We start from the raw sequence: 14,156 nt of genomic DNA, 5'->3' as shown, positions 1-14,156 counted from the left end.
GGCAAATCGCCAGTTAAGAGTCGCATGCAGTTAAGACTAAATAAATGAAGAATGTGAATAGCATAAAATACTATTGAGTCACTAAAAATCACATTACCTTAGGCAATCAAAATCATGAACAGTGCTAATGATATACTTTTACACAAGAAAGCAGAATACAAAACTATGTGCTGTATGATACAAATATTTTGGGGACCAAAAACTCTTAAGAGTTAAAAAGAAAACTGGAAAGACATAAAATGTGTAGTGTGGTATTAACATTAATATTTTTACTTATGGATTTTCTGCATAATCCACATTATATGAAATAAATATATACTACTGTATATTTGACAACAATTTTATTTTATTTTACATTTATTTTGAGAGACACAGAGAGAGAGAGAGAGAGAGAGAGAGAGAGAAAACGTGTTCACATGAGCATGGGTAGAGCAGAGAGAGAGGGAGAGAGAGAATCCCAAGCAGGCTCCACTCTAAGCCCCAACATGGGGCTCGATCTCATGAATCTCAAGATCATGACCTGAGCTGAAATCAAGAGTTGGACGCTCAACTGACGAGCCACCAAGAGGCTCCTGACAAATATTTTAAACCATTTAAGTCTGACATTTAACAGCCATCTAACATACATATTGAAATAAAGCTTGTCTTCTTTTCTTTGTTCATATATTCTTTCCCATTCCACCTTACTTTTCTCTGAGACCCTGTTCTCTTTCTGATTTCATGATTGCCATATATTTGTGGTATTTCCCAAATTTTTAGGTATGCCCCTTTCCTTTCTTTCAAATTTTAATTTCGTATTTCCCTGTGCCTACATTTAGATTAATTCAGTTTTTCCTCAAATTCAATATATCTAAACTAAACTTATTCTCTTCATGAATAAACATTCCTTCCTGATTACCTAATTCTTCTCAACAACATCATTTTTCTTATCTCTTAGTTTTACAGTATTAACTTTTCCAGTGATTCTCCTCTCTCCTTCACATTAAATTTCTCCTCAAGTCCCTTTGGATAACACCACTTATATACAGTGGTTATCTCTTTTGCTGCTTGTGGAAGCTTTATTGTATTGACAGTCCCAAATAAATGGCTTCCCTCTATTCACACCCTTTGCCTTGTGTTCTGCCCTGTGTCCTACTCTGATTCCATCTCTTAAAAGAATATTACTGAATCTCTGAACCTTATATATGGACTTATATACTGGACTGACTATATCAATAGCCATTCTGTCATCTTTTTAGAGTAACAAAGCTGAAAAAGCATAAACTACATTATCTTTTTTAGTTGAATTATAATAGACAAACAATGGTATATTAATTTCAGATAAACAAGACAGTGATTTGATATTTTTTTTCATTAGGAAATGATTATCATGATAGGTCTAGTTACCATCTATTACTTCATAAAATTTATAGTATTATTGACTATATTCTCTATGTTATACATTACATTCCCATGACAAATTTATTTCATAACTTGAAGTTTGTACCTCTTAGTCCCCTTCACCCATTTTTCCTGTCCTCTCACCTCCCTTCATTCTGGTAACCACCAGTTCTCTAAGAGTCTGTTTTTGTTTTGTTTTAGGTTCCATATATAAGTTAAATCATACTTATATGATTTTATCTGTCTCATTTGTTTCACTTAGCATGATACCTTCTACCACCCTCCCTGTTGTCACGAATGGCAAGATTTCATTCTTTTATTTTTTCCCACTGAGCAATATTCCGTTGTGTGTGCTGTGTGTGTATACCAGCTCTTCCTTATCAATTCATTTATCAATTGACACATATGCGGTTTTCATATCTTGGCTATTGTAAATAATGCTGCAATGAACACAGGGATATATAGATCTTTTCAAATTAGTGTTATCATTTTGTTCAAATAAATACTCAGAAGTGACACTGCTATTCATACGGTAATTCTATTTTTAATTTTTTGAAGACCCTTGATACTTCTATCCATAGGCGTTGCACCAACTTATATTCTTACCATCAGTATGAGAGAGTCCCCTGCTTATATTCTCAGCAACACCTGTTATTTCTTATCTTTTTGATACCAGCCATTCTGATAGGTGTGAGGTGATATCTCACTGTGGTTTTGATTTGCATTTCCCCAATGATTAGTAATGCTGAGTTTCTTTTCATGTTGTTGTTGGCTATCTATATGCCTTTTTTGCAAAAATGTTTATTCAGATCCTATCCCCATTTTTAAGTGAGTATTTTATTGTTGTTACTGAGTTGTGGGAGTTCTTTTGATATTAACACCTGAGCCAATATATCATTTACAAGTATCTTTTCCCATTCAGTAGGTTGTTTTTTCATTTTGTTAATGGTTTCTTTCACTGTGCACAAGCTTTTTGTTTGATGTCGTACCATTTATTTTTTCTTTTATCGTGCATAAGGAGACATATCCAAGAGAAAACTTCTTAGACTGATGTCAAAGCAGAAATATGTATATTTTCTTTTAGAAGCTTATTTTTTCAGGTCTTACATTTAAGTCTTTAAAACATTTTGAGCTTATTTTTGTGTATGGTGTAAGAAAGAGGTCTAGTTTCATTTTTATTAATTTATTTATTTTTGAGAGGGAGAGTGAGCACAAGCTGGGGAGGGGCAGAGTGAAAGGAGACAGAGAATCCCAAGCAGGCTCTGTGTTGTTAGCATAGAGTCCAATACGGAACTCAAACTCATGAACTGTGAGATCATGACCTGAGCCGAAATCAAGAGTCTGACACTTAACTGACTGACCCACGCAGGAGCCCCTAGCTTCATTATTTTGCATGTAGTTGTCCAGTTTTCTCAACACCATTTATTGAAGAGACTGTCTTTTCCCCATTGCATATTCTTGTCTCCTTTGTGGTAGATTAATTGATCATATAAGTGTGAGTTTATTTCTGGGCTCCCTATCCTGTTCCATTGATCTATGTGTTGCTTTTTATACAAGTACTATAACTATTTTGATTATTATAGCTTTGTTAGTACAGTTTGAAATCTGGGAGTGTGACACCTTCACATATTTTTATTTCTTGAGACTGCTCTGGCCTTTTGGGGGTCTTTTGTGGTTCCATACAAATTTTATGATTACTTAGTCTAGTTCTGTGAAAAAATTCATTAGAATTCTGATAGGGATTCCACTGAGTCTACAGTTTGCTTTGAGTAGTATGGATATTTTAACAATATTAGTTCTTCTAACCTATGGACACAATATTTATTTCCATTTATTTCTGTGTGGGGGGCCGGGCCCCGGTGCCAGGCTGAGACCAGGTCGAGCAATGTTCCCTGTTGACTCAAGCCAACCCGGTGGTTCCCCCTCCCATTCCCCCACTCTCAAGGGCATACGAAAGCCTTGTCAAGGCTGAGAAAGTTAATTCCTGAAGCCTGTGGTCTGCAGGTGTTGGCAGTAATGCTACCTCCCTTTTTCTATCCCGAGTCAGATAGAAACAAACATGGGAATTGTGTTTTGCTAGCAATCTTATCAACAAGGTCTTGTTGTGACCCGTCTAGAAAATGCACAAGAAACACAGAACTAAATGTTTTGGTTGGCAGCGATTATGTGAAACCTGATTATTCTTAGAATGACCTGATCCATAAGAGTCTTATATTATAAAAGATTGTGTACAGCAACAATAAAGCCGTCACTTGGGCCATCAGCCCAGGGGACCCTCCTGTTCCCAAACTTTCTCTCTTCTCTCTTTTCTTCTTGCATTCCCCTACCCTCAGGACACTGACCTTGGTGTTTGTCGCGCCGGTCGCGACATTTCTGTCACTTTCAATTTCTTTCACCAGTGACTTTCTTATATTTGCAGTGTACTGGTCTTTCACCTCCTCGGTTACATTTACTCCTTGATATTGTATTCTTTTTGATGCAATTTTTAAATGAGATTTTTTTCTTAATTTCTCTCTCTGATACTTCATTATAATTATATGGAAACACAGAAGATTTTTGTTTATTGATTTTGTATCCTACAACTTTACTGAATTCATTCTAATAGTTTTTTGGTGGAGTCTTTAGGGTTTTCTATCTATAGTATCATGTCATCTGCAAATAGCAACAGTTTTACTTCTCCAGCTCTAAGTTGGATGTATTTTATTTCTTTTCTTGCCTAATTGCTAGAGATATAACATCCTACAGTATGTTGAAAGAAGTGAATAATGGGTATCCTTGTTCCTGATCTTAGAGGAATAGCTTAATAGCTTTCAGCTTTTCACCTTTAGGTATGTTAGCTGTGGTTTGTCATACATGGCCTTTATTATGTTGCAATGCATTCCCTCTACACCTACCTTCGTTGAAAGTTTTTAATCATAAATGATGATGAATTTTGTCAAATGTTTTTTCTGCATCTATTGAGATGATACGATTTTTATACTTTGTTAGTGTGGTGTATCCCATTGATTAGTTGGCCATGGAGTATGATATTGTTAATGTATTGTTGAGTTTGGTTTGCTAACATTTTGTTGAGGATTTTTGCATCTATGTTCATTAGGAATATGGGCCTGTAATTTTCTTTTTCGTGTGTCTTTGTGGTTTTGGTATCAGGGTAATGCTGGCCTTGTAAAATGAGTTTAGAAGTGTTCCATCTTCCTCAATTTTTGTAATAATTTGAGAGTATGTATTAACTCTTCTTTAAATGTTGGGTAGAATTCACCTGTGAAGCTATCTGGTCCTAGACTTTTGTTTGTTGAGAGCTCTGATGACTAGTTTCGTTTTGTTACTAGCAATTGGTCTGTTCAGATATTCTGTTTCTTCATGATTTAGTCTTGGAAGATTGTATGTTTCTAGGAATTTAAGCATTTCTTCTAGTTTGTGTAAATTGTTGGTATATAATTGTTCATAGTATTACCTTATGACCCTTTGTATTTCTGTGGTACTAGTAATTTCTCTTCTGTCTGTTTTTATTTACTTGAGCTCTCGCTCTTTTTTTCTTGATGAATCTGGTTTAGGGTTTGCTAATTTTATCTTTTAAAAAATGAACTCTTAGTTTTATTGATGTTTTCTCTTGTGTTTTCTTTTGTATCTATTTATTTCTATTTTTATTTTTATTATTCCCTTCCTTCTACTGACTTTGGGCTTTTTTGGTTGTTTGGTTCTTCTTTTTCTAGTTCCTTTAGCTGTAACGTTAACATTGTTTTTTGAGATTTTTTTTTTCATTTCTTGAGGTAGGCCTGTATCATTATGAACTTGCCTCTTAAAACTGTCCTAAATATTTTAGAGCATTGCGTTCCCATTTTCATTTGTCTCTATGTACTTTATTTCCTCTTAATTTCTTCATTGACACATTGGTTGTTTAGTAGTATGTTGTTTAACATCCACAGGTGTGTTTTTTCACCTTTTACTTATAATTGATTTCGTTTCATACTGTTTTGGTAAAAAAAAAAAAAAAAGATGTTTGATATAACTTCAATCTTCTTAAATTTATTAAGATTTGTTTTGTGGCCTAACATGTGATCTGTCCTGGAGAATGCTCCATGAGCACCTGAAAATAATGTGTTTTGGATGGTGTGTTCTGTATATGTCTATTAAGTCCATCTGGTCCAAAGTGTCATTTAGATCCTCTGCCTCCTGATTAATTTTCTGCCTGTATGATCTATCCATTCAAGTAAGTGGTCTCTTAAATTTCTCTATTATTATTGTTGTGCTACTATGAATTTCTCCCTTCATGTTTCTTAATATTTGATTTATATATTTAGTGCTCCTTTGTTGAGTGCATGGGCATTCACAATTCTTACATCCTTTTTTGGATTAATCCTTCTATCATTATGCAATGCCCTTGTTTGCCGTTTTATCTGATATACGTATTTCTATCCCAGATTTTTTAAAATTTAAATTCAAGTTAGTTAAAATACAGTATAGTCTTGGCTTCAGGAATAGAACCCAGTGATTCATCTCTGACATATGACACCCAGTGTTCATCCCATAAAGTGCCCTCTTTATTTTTTTTTTTTTTTTTTTTTTTTTTTTTTTACCGGTTTCAAATTTTTTATTCATTTTTTGAGAGAGAGAGAGAGACAGAGCACAAGTGGGGGAGGGGCAGAGAGGGAGACACAGGATCCAAAGCAGGCTCCAGGCTCCGAGCCGTCAGCACAGAGCCCCACACAGGGCTCGAACCCACGAACCGCGAGACCACGACCCGAGCCGAAGTCGGACACTCAACCGACTGAGCTGCCCACACGTGGTGCCGGTGACAGGCCGGCTCCAGGCTCCGCTTCAGCCCCCCGCCTCCTCGACTCCGCACGGCGGCCCCTCCCGGGAAAGCCCAGCAGTCTAGCTTTGTGCCACTACGGGCCTTTGCACGCACGCAAGGACATAAATCAAGTAAGACACGGTCCCGGCTCTCAAGACCCACACAAATCCTCCCTCGGTGGAGAAAAGCAGATGCGTGGAAAGGGAAAGAATGTGCCTGTGAGCAGGAAGTGGCCTGGGAATGGGGGTGGAGTCAGGGAGGGCTCTCTGGAGGAAGGGGCACTTGCTAGAGCTACACGGAGTGAAGCAGGGGTAGGTGCTTGGGCTCTGCGGTTGCCTGGAGCCGGGGTGAGTCTTCTACCGCTTGGACGGGTGTCCGTCCTGTCCATGCCTGTAACCTGTGGTGGCGTTAGGACCACTGTCCTGCACTAAAGTGCCCTCTTTAATGTCCATCACCCATATAACCTATATCTCCACTCTCTAACCCCACCCCATCAACCCTCAGTTTGTTCTGTATTTAAGAGTCTTTTATGGTTTGCCTCCTGCTCTGTTTTTATCTTGTTTTTCTTTCCCTTCCCCTATGTTATCTTTTATGTTTCTTAAATTCCACAAATGAATGAAATCATATGTCCATTTGCATGGAGTATCTTTTTCCATTCCTTCACTTTCAGTCATGATGTCTCTAGGTCTGAAGTGGGTCTCTTTCAGGAAGCATATAAATGGGTTTATTATTTTTTTTCTTTATCCATTCAATCATCTTATGTTTTTTATTGCTGCATGTAGTCCATTTACATCATTTGCATTTAAAGTAATTATTGATAAGTATACACTTATTGCCATTCTCCTAATTGCTTTCTGGTTGTTTTTGTAGTTCTCTGTTCCTTTCTTCTTCTCCTCTTGCTCTTTCCTTGTGGTTTGATTATGTTTTTAGTGTTACACTGGAATTCCTTTCTCTTTATTCTTTGTGTATCTATTACATGTTTTTGGTTTGTGGTTACTGTAAGGTTCATATAGAACATCATAAGTATACTTCAGTCTACTTTAATTTGATGGTAACTTAACTTTGAACACATTGTAAAAGCACTACATTTTTTACCCTTCTCCCCACATTTTATGTATTTGACATATTTTTTATTTTGTATATCCCTTAACTAATTATTGTAGATATACCTGGCTTAACTCCTTTTGTCTTTTAACCTTCATAGTAGCTTTATAAGTGATTAATTTACTACATTTACCATATTTTCTTTTACCAGTGAAATTTTTTATCTCATAATTTTCTTCTTCTTCTGTCTTTTTCCACTTAAATAAGTACACTTAGCATTTTTTGTAAGGCTGGTTTAGTGATAATAAACTCCTTTAACTTTTGTATGGGAAACGACTTATGTTTCCTTTAATTCTGAATGATAGCCTTGCTGGGTAGAATATTATTTGTTGTAGTGTTTTTCCTTTCAGTACTTTGAATAATATACCATGCCACTCTCTTCTGGGCTGCAAAATTTCTGCTGTAACATAAGCTGATAGTCTTATGGGTGTTTCCTTGTATGTAACTAGTTGCTTTTCTCTAGCTGCATTTAATATTTTATTTTTGATTTTTCACATTTTAATTATTAATGTCTTGGTGTAGACCTCTTTGACTTCATCTTTATTAGGATTCTCTATGCTTCCTGGATCTGAGTATCTGTTTCCTTCCACAGGTTAGGGAAGTTTTCAGCTTCAAATAATTTTTCTGGCCCTTTTTCTCTTATTCTGGAATCCCTATAATGTGAGTGTTATACATTTGATGGTATTCCAGAAGTCCCTTAACTTATCCTCATTTTAAAATTATTTTTCATTTTGTTGTTCAGTTTGTATGATTTATACTACCCTTTCAGATTGCTGATCCATTCTTTTGCATCCTCTAATCTGCTGTTGATTTCATCTAGTGTATTTTTCATTTCAGTTATTGCATTTTTCAGCCCTGATTGGTTCCTTTTTATATTGTTTGTCTCTCTGTTAAAGCTTTCACTGTGTTTATCCATTCTTCCCCCAAGTTCAGTGAACACCTTTGTGACTATTACTTTGAACTCTTTATAAAATGGAGACTGCTTATGTTAATTTTACTTAGTTTTTTTCCCCTGAGGTTTTGTCTTGTTCTTTCATTTGGAACATATTCTTCTGTTTCCTCATTTTGCTTGGCTCTCTGCATTTGTTTCTATGTTTTAGGTAGTCAGCTATATTTCCTGGTTTTGAAAGTAGTGTACTGATGTTGAAGGCATTCTTTGGGGCACAGAAATGCAATACTTCCTGTTCTTCAGAATAAGGCACTCCAGTGAGTGTCATCTGTGTGGACTGTGTGTGGTCCCCAGTGGCTGGTTAAGAGTCCCAGCTGCAGCTGCTGTGGGTATACTGATGGGTGGGTTTAGTTCTTGGTGTTCTTGGGTGCTGGCTGGGAGGCCTGGTGGCAAGTGTTGTGGATTTGTTGCTGGGTAGGGCTCTTCCCTCCCTCTCTGAGGCAGAAGTTGCTTTGAAGGAGTCCTGATCCTGGATAAGGCTGCCCACCACGTATGGCAGGGTGGGAGCCACATTGGAAGGGCAGCTGCCAGGGTAGGTGGGTTTGGTCAGGGCAGCCACAGAACACCAGGGTGGGTCACACAGTGCTATTAAGGTTGATGGAGAATGTTCAGAACTGGCATGGGCCAACTAGGCTGAAGAAGGATAAGAAAAATTGTGCCTGCCAATACTTCTGTCCCCAGAGAACATTCCTACAGATCCCTGACCCTTCAGCATGCCCTAAAAGTAGTCGATAAATGTCCTTCACTTAAGGCCCAGGTACTTTACAAACTGCTGCCTCTGTGTTGGGTCCAAGAATGAGTAAGATTGCCTGCAGGCCAATCCTACAGGCCTCCAGCTCTCCTGAAGCTAAGCCCTACTGATTTTCAAAGCCAGATATTAAGGGAACTTACCTTTCTGGTACATATCCTTGAAGGGAGGAGGTGCTCAATGTGGACTTTAACTTCACTCTTCAGGAAGGACCTCCACACCTGTGATATCTCTCTCATTTGTAGGAATGGTGTGCTGGGGGTCTGGGTCCCAATCAGACTACCTCTCTGCCCCTATTCTTCTTGGTGTGGCTTTTTCTTTATATCTTTATCTGCGTTAAAGTTGTTCTGATAGTCTTCAGTTTCTTCTCCAATACAGTTGCTCTATATTATGTAGTTATTGCATGGTGTGTCCATGAGAGGAGGTAAGCTCAGGATCTTCCTACCTTGACATCTTGAACCTTGCCCTCCGTATTTTGTTAAACTACATTTCCTATACTCTCTTGCTGGTAGGGTTATGAATATAAAGTTGGTTTAGAAACAAATTCACTCACAAAAACTTTGTAGTTCAAACTGAATCACATAGTGAGACAGGTACAGCACAGGTCACACATTTGTCTGTTGTACATTCTGGCAGGACTGTTTTCTGGAACCTGTGACTGTAGCAGCATCTCCTTGATTTATTAAGAAGCCACCTGGTCATGATGGCAAAGGCAGCAACTCCTTTGGTAGTCAAGTTCTGCTGTGTGATTATGGGAGTCATTCATGAAAGTACAGCCTGAAATTTCTTTCCTCAGCCCTCTCAACAATCCATAGCTACTCATGCATCCTTTCTGCTTAAAATGGCTGAAGTGGATATTGTCATATACTATAAGAATACCAACTAATAGTTTCCTTGTCTTTAAACAAGGAAACCAACTAATTGTTTCCTTACCAACTAATAGTTTTCTTGTCTCCTTGATGGAGAAAATTTATGTAAAGCATGTTAATACCCTATTTATCACCTGCCAGAAAGTAGTTATTGTTCCATTGTTATCCTTCTTCCCAAGTGATTTAACAATCAAGATGCCTGGGTTTGAATTATGGCTTTAGCATATGTTCTTTCTGCAATCTTGGTCAAGTTGCTTAACCACTCTAAGGTTTTATTTCTTTATCTATATATTAGGTAAAAGGCACAATTACTTCATGGAGATTCACGAAAATTAAATGAGAATATGTAAATAAAAATTTCTTGTCTGTACTTTGTTATTTTCCATACAAGCAATCTAATTTCATCAAGTCATTTCCCACATGGCTTCCTGTTTTTAAATTCCATGACCTTACCTTGCACTTTCAGAATGCTGGGCACACATTTTAAAAAGTACAGCCAGTGCCTCTATTTTCTGTTATCTTCTGCTTTTCAAATACATTTTTCAAGTTGTTCCTTTTCCATGACATCTTTTCAGGGACCTGCAACCTACCTTGATCACTTCCTTGATGTTGGAGCTTCTACAAACACCAGCAAGTGTTTTAGCACTTCACTGTTTTTTTTTCATTTAGTAAATGTGTCTTCTTTCTTTCTCCAATGCACTTTTAGCCCCTTAATACCAGTAACAATTACTTAAAAAAATCTAACAGAGCACTTAAGAGAGTTTACCATTTAGTAGTCACCTAGATGATTTATCATGTCATTCACCGAATTCAATTAGATTAAATGGTATTTTTGGAATATATTATTAAATGTAGGGAACTTAGACGTAAGCAATTGGTGAAATATTATGTAAAATTATATACATATTTTTCTAATTAAATTTTTTCTTTTTTACCCAAACGTTTCTTCCTGTCTCTGATTTCCTTTAATTGTGCTTCATTCTATCACAGAGACAGTAATGGTATTAAAAGTTGGCAAAGTGAACACATGATATACCAGTATCAACATGAAAATAAAGGAATGACTTCTGTTCCTTAGACACGTTTGTCAGCGTTGATGTAAGAGTTTGCACAGATAAGAGAGCTGAGAGCACGGGTTTTCAACCCTGGCTGCAAATTGGGATGCCTGAAGAGCTTTAATAATACCAATACCTGCATCTTAAATCCAGATACTTCCTTTTGACCAAACTAGCATATGGCTTAACAATAGGGTATTTAAAAGTTAACCAGATGAGTCTCATGAGCAATTAGAAATAAAAACCACTGGTTAGAGGCTGTTCTTCATACAGCATCCTTTCCTATTCACTTTCCTCTCAATGTTTTGCTCTAGGAACATGATGCCTGATTAGAGAGATTTAAGGCCATTCATCTAAGCATTCCTTGTCACTGGTGGTACCTTTGGCACATATATGCATGTAAGGGTGATAAGATGGTATTATTTTGAAAACTATTTTCTGAAAATATCTTTACAGTATCTTTAGTAGACAGTAAATATAAGTAAATAAAGTAAAATATCTTTAGTAGACAGTAATTTTATTCACATACTTTGGGGAAAAAAGGTAATGAAACTAAAATATCAGCCGGGCAAGAAGAATAGAGAGGAGAAAAGGAAAGAAAAGTCTATAGCTGTATTAAATAAATAAGAGTTACAGTTTCGGGTTACATGTACCTGATTGATGGTACCCAGAATGTCAGTGAAGCTGTTTACTTCTGATAAAAGCTGAGATAGTATAGATTTTCTCAACAAGCTGCAACTTCCCAGGGTTACCAGACTCTGAGACACATGGTGCTGCACCTGAAACTAAAGATAAAAATGAATAGGTTTCTACTTTCTATCAAGTCAAGTCAAAATATATTTAGTGGGCATTTTCTAAGACTTCATTACTGAATTCATACTGTCAGGAGTATAAAAAGTGTCAACATAATTCTGGGTCAGTCTTAAGCGAAATTATGAAATAGACACATTATAACTATATAAGTAATAACATCTTCTATAGCAGTTAATATTTTGAAATGTATGACAAAGTGCTGAAATATAAGTTTTAGCTGAAATATCAAAATAAATAATTATATTTAGATGATAGACCATATATAGAATGAATGAATAAAAAAATAAAAGATGATAAAACTCTTAAGTGCTTATCTACTAGATATAAGGATAGATATAGATATATATAAAAAGTGAAAGAATGGAGTTTGAAAATGTCTTTTGGGATAGCTGTTGGTACACTATGAATCCCAACTGTACACTGGAGAGACAGGTAGAAGGACTTCTCTATTCTCCATAAGTCAGGAGAGAGGCATTTGACAGAGAGGAGAAAAATGTAGAACTATAAATTTTCATCTAGAGGCAGCAAAAAGTACTCATGACTAAACAAATATAAAAGGACATTAGGAGACAACAAACTATATCCCATACAATTATTAAGAGAAAGGCCATCTGATTATAAATCACATTAAAGTTATGTATAAATCATAGCTGGAACTTCATTAAATGTACCCTTTAATATATTTTGGAGAAAGGAAGCTTCACAAGTATCTTAAAGAAATAGCACATACCTTGTCATGTTAAAATCATATTAAGGAGACATTGCTTTTTGTATATAAAACGTTTAAATGATAATGTTAAGCAAATAATGGTCTATGAAATTAGGAAATGTCACCTGTGTCCTTTAAGATAAACACTTAATGTAGATATTTCTCAAATAGATATTTTAATAATATACCTTAAAATTTAATCAATGACAGTAAAATGGTGAACATATTAGAGTTCAAAAGAAATTTCTATTATAAATACAGATTTATGTAACCAGTTCCTAGTAATAGTTTCCTAAGTCAACTTGTCAACTCAATACTAAAACCACATTGATTTGTTACCATAAGAAATCATAGTTATTTATCATTATTATTTCTTAATAATGTAATTGGCTAAGACACCCTCTGTAGCTCTCCACTGCCAGTTTTTTGCAGATTTTTCACATTTTTGTTTGTACCTGAAAAAAGAATACTCCTATATAAACTCTAAAAAAATTTCTGTTGCGTATTCCACTGATGCTTTAGTTGTACTTATGTCTTTTCTTAATATTTAATTCTTTAGGAGATAAAGTGCAGAAAAAATTCACAGTAAAATAAAAGGTACTTCAGACAGTGGGAATGAAATTATGAGGGTATTAACAAGGTTAGGTTTGTGGACTCTGGAACCTAACTGCCTGAGTCAAATGTCACCTCTACTGCTTATTAACTTTTACTAGCAAGTTACCTTTTTTAATGTTTGAGCTTCCACACCTGAAAAATAATGATTGTGATAGCACCCACTTCAGCTGTTGTGCATATTAATTTAGACAGTAAAAATGGTTAACACAGTGCCAGGCATTTAATAAGTGTTCAATAAGTGTCACATGTTATAATGTAAAAGCACTGAAGGATACAGAAATTTAATTTATTGAACCCTGAAAAGTTAAATACTAGTAATAAAATACAAATAAATGTTTTTCTAGAGTTAATACAATCCTATTAGAGAACACTGATAAGAAGAAAAGTTCATCATAAACACCTTTTCCAGAATCTAGATAGGAATTGTTACTGTCTCCCCAATATGACTGAGGTTTGTAAGAGAACAAAGACTAAGTATATAACTGTTAAGGTAATGTAAAATTCTGTTAATGTTTTATAAAAATGGCCTCTATACTTCTTTACATTTTAATTGACACTTGCCCTTTTGAAAACACAGTGGAACTTTTGAAAGAGGCTGGCATGGAGGCTAGGGCTTACATGATACAATATACAAGTGGCTACTGTGGTGGAAAACATGGAAGGTCTCACTCAATACTTATGCTATCTTTTTCTACTCCAACACATCTTCCTGTATTTCGGGGACTGGAAAGTTATTAATAATTTCCCCCAGATTCCTGTGCAGTTAGAATTTTGGATATTATTTGAGTTCTGCCCATCGGAAGTACTCACTTGAGATTTTTATTTAGAAGAACATTACGGAAGAAGAGAAGCAGGGCAGCATGCATTCTGTTAGTGACGACTGGCAGAGGGGACATGGTTTTGGCTCATCCTGCAGCTGGTTCAAAGCTTCCTACTTTTGCAAATTCTTAATCCTGATGGAAGCAGTAGGATGCTACCTTGGTGGCTTAGTGGTTTGGGAGTCATTCCTGTAAACTCAGCCTTCTCAAATACTTGTGAACTCAGCCAAATCAAACGTGCGTTGATCCACATATTCCACTGGAGGATTCACAGAACCCAGTGCTGACATTTAAGTCTTGA

General features: G+C 36.0%; 1 protein-coding gene across 1 annotated transcript in view; it reads right to left on the bottom strand.

Annotated features, from left to right (window-relative positions):
* MEI4 (meiotic double-stranded break formation protein 4) overlaps positions 1 to 14,156 on the bottom strand; it is a 210,589-nt gene that overhangs the window by 61,211 nt on the left and 135,222 nt on the right. Inside the window, exon 4 of the mRNA XM_042986699.1 lies at positions 11,554 to 11,685. Coding sequence (XP_042842633.1) covers positions 11,554 to 11,685 — 132 coding nt within the window. The remainder of the gene's footprint in view (positions 1 to 11,553; positions 11,686 to 14,156) is intronic.

This window comes from Panthera tigris, chromosome B2 (genome assembly GCF_018350195.1).
Source record: "Panthera tigris isolate Pti1 chromosome B2, P.tigris_Pti1_mat1.1, whole genome shotgun sequence".
Classification (NCBI taxonomy): Eukaryota; Metazoa; Chordata; class Mammalia; order Carnivora; family Felidae; genus Panthera; species Panthera tigris.
Note: the sequence above shows the minus strand (reverse complement) of the source record. Positions and strands in the feature narration are given on the sequence as shown.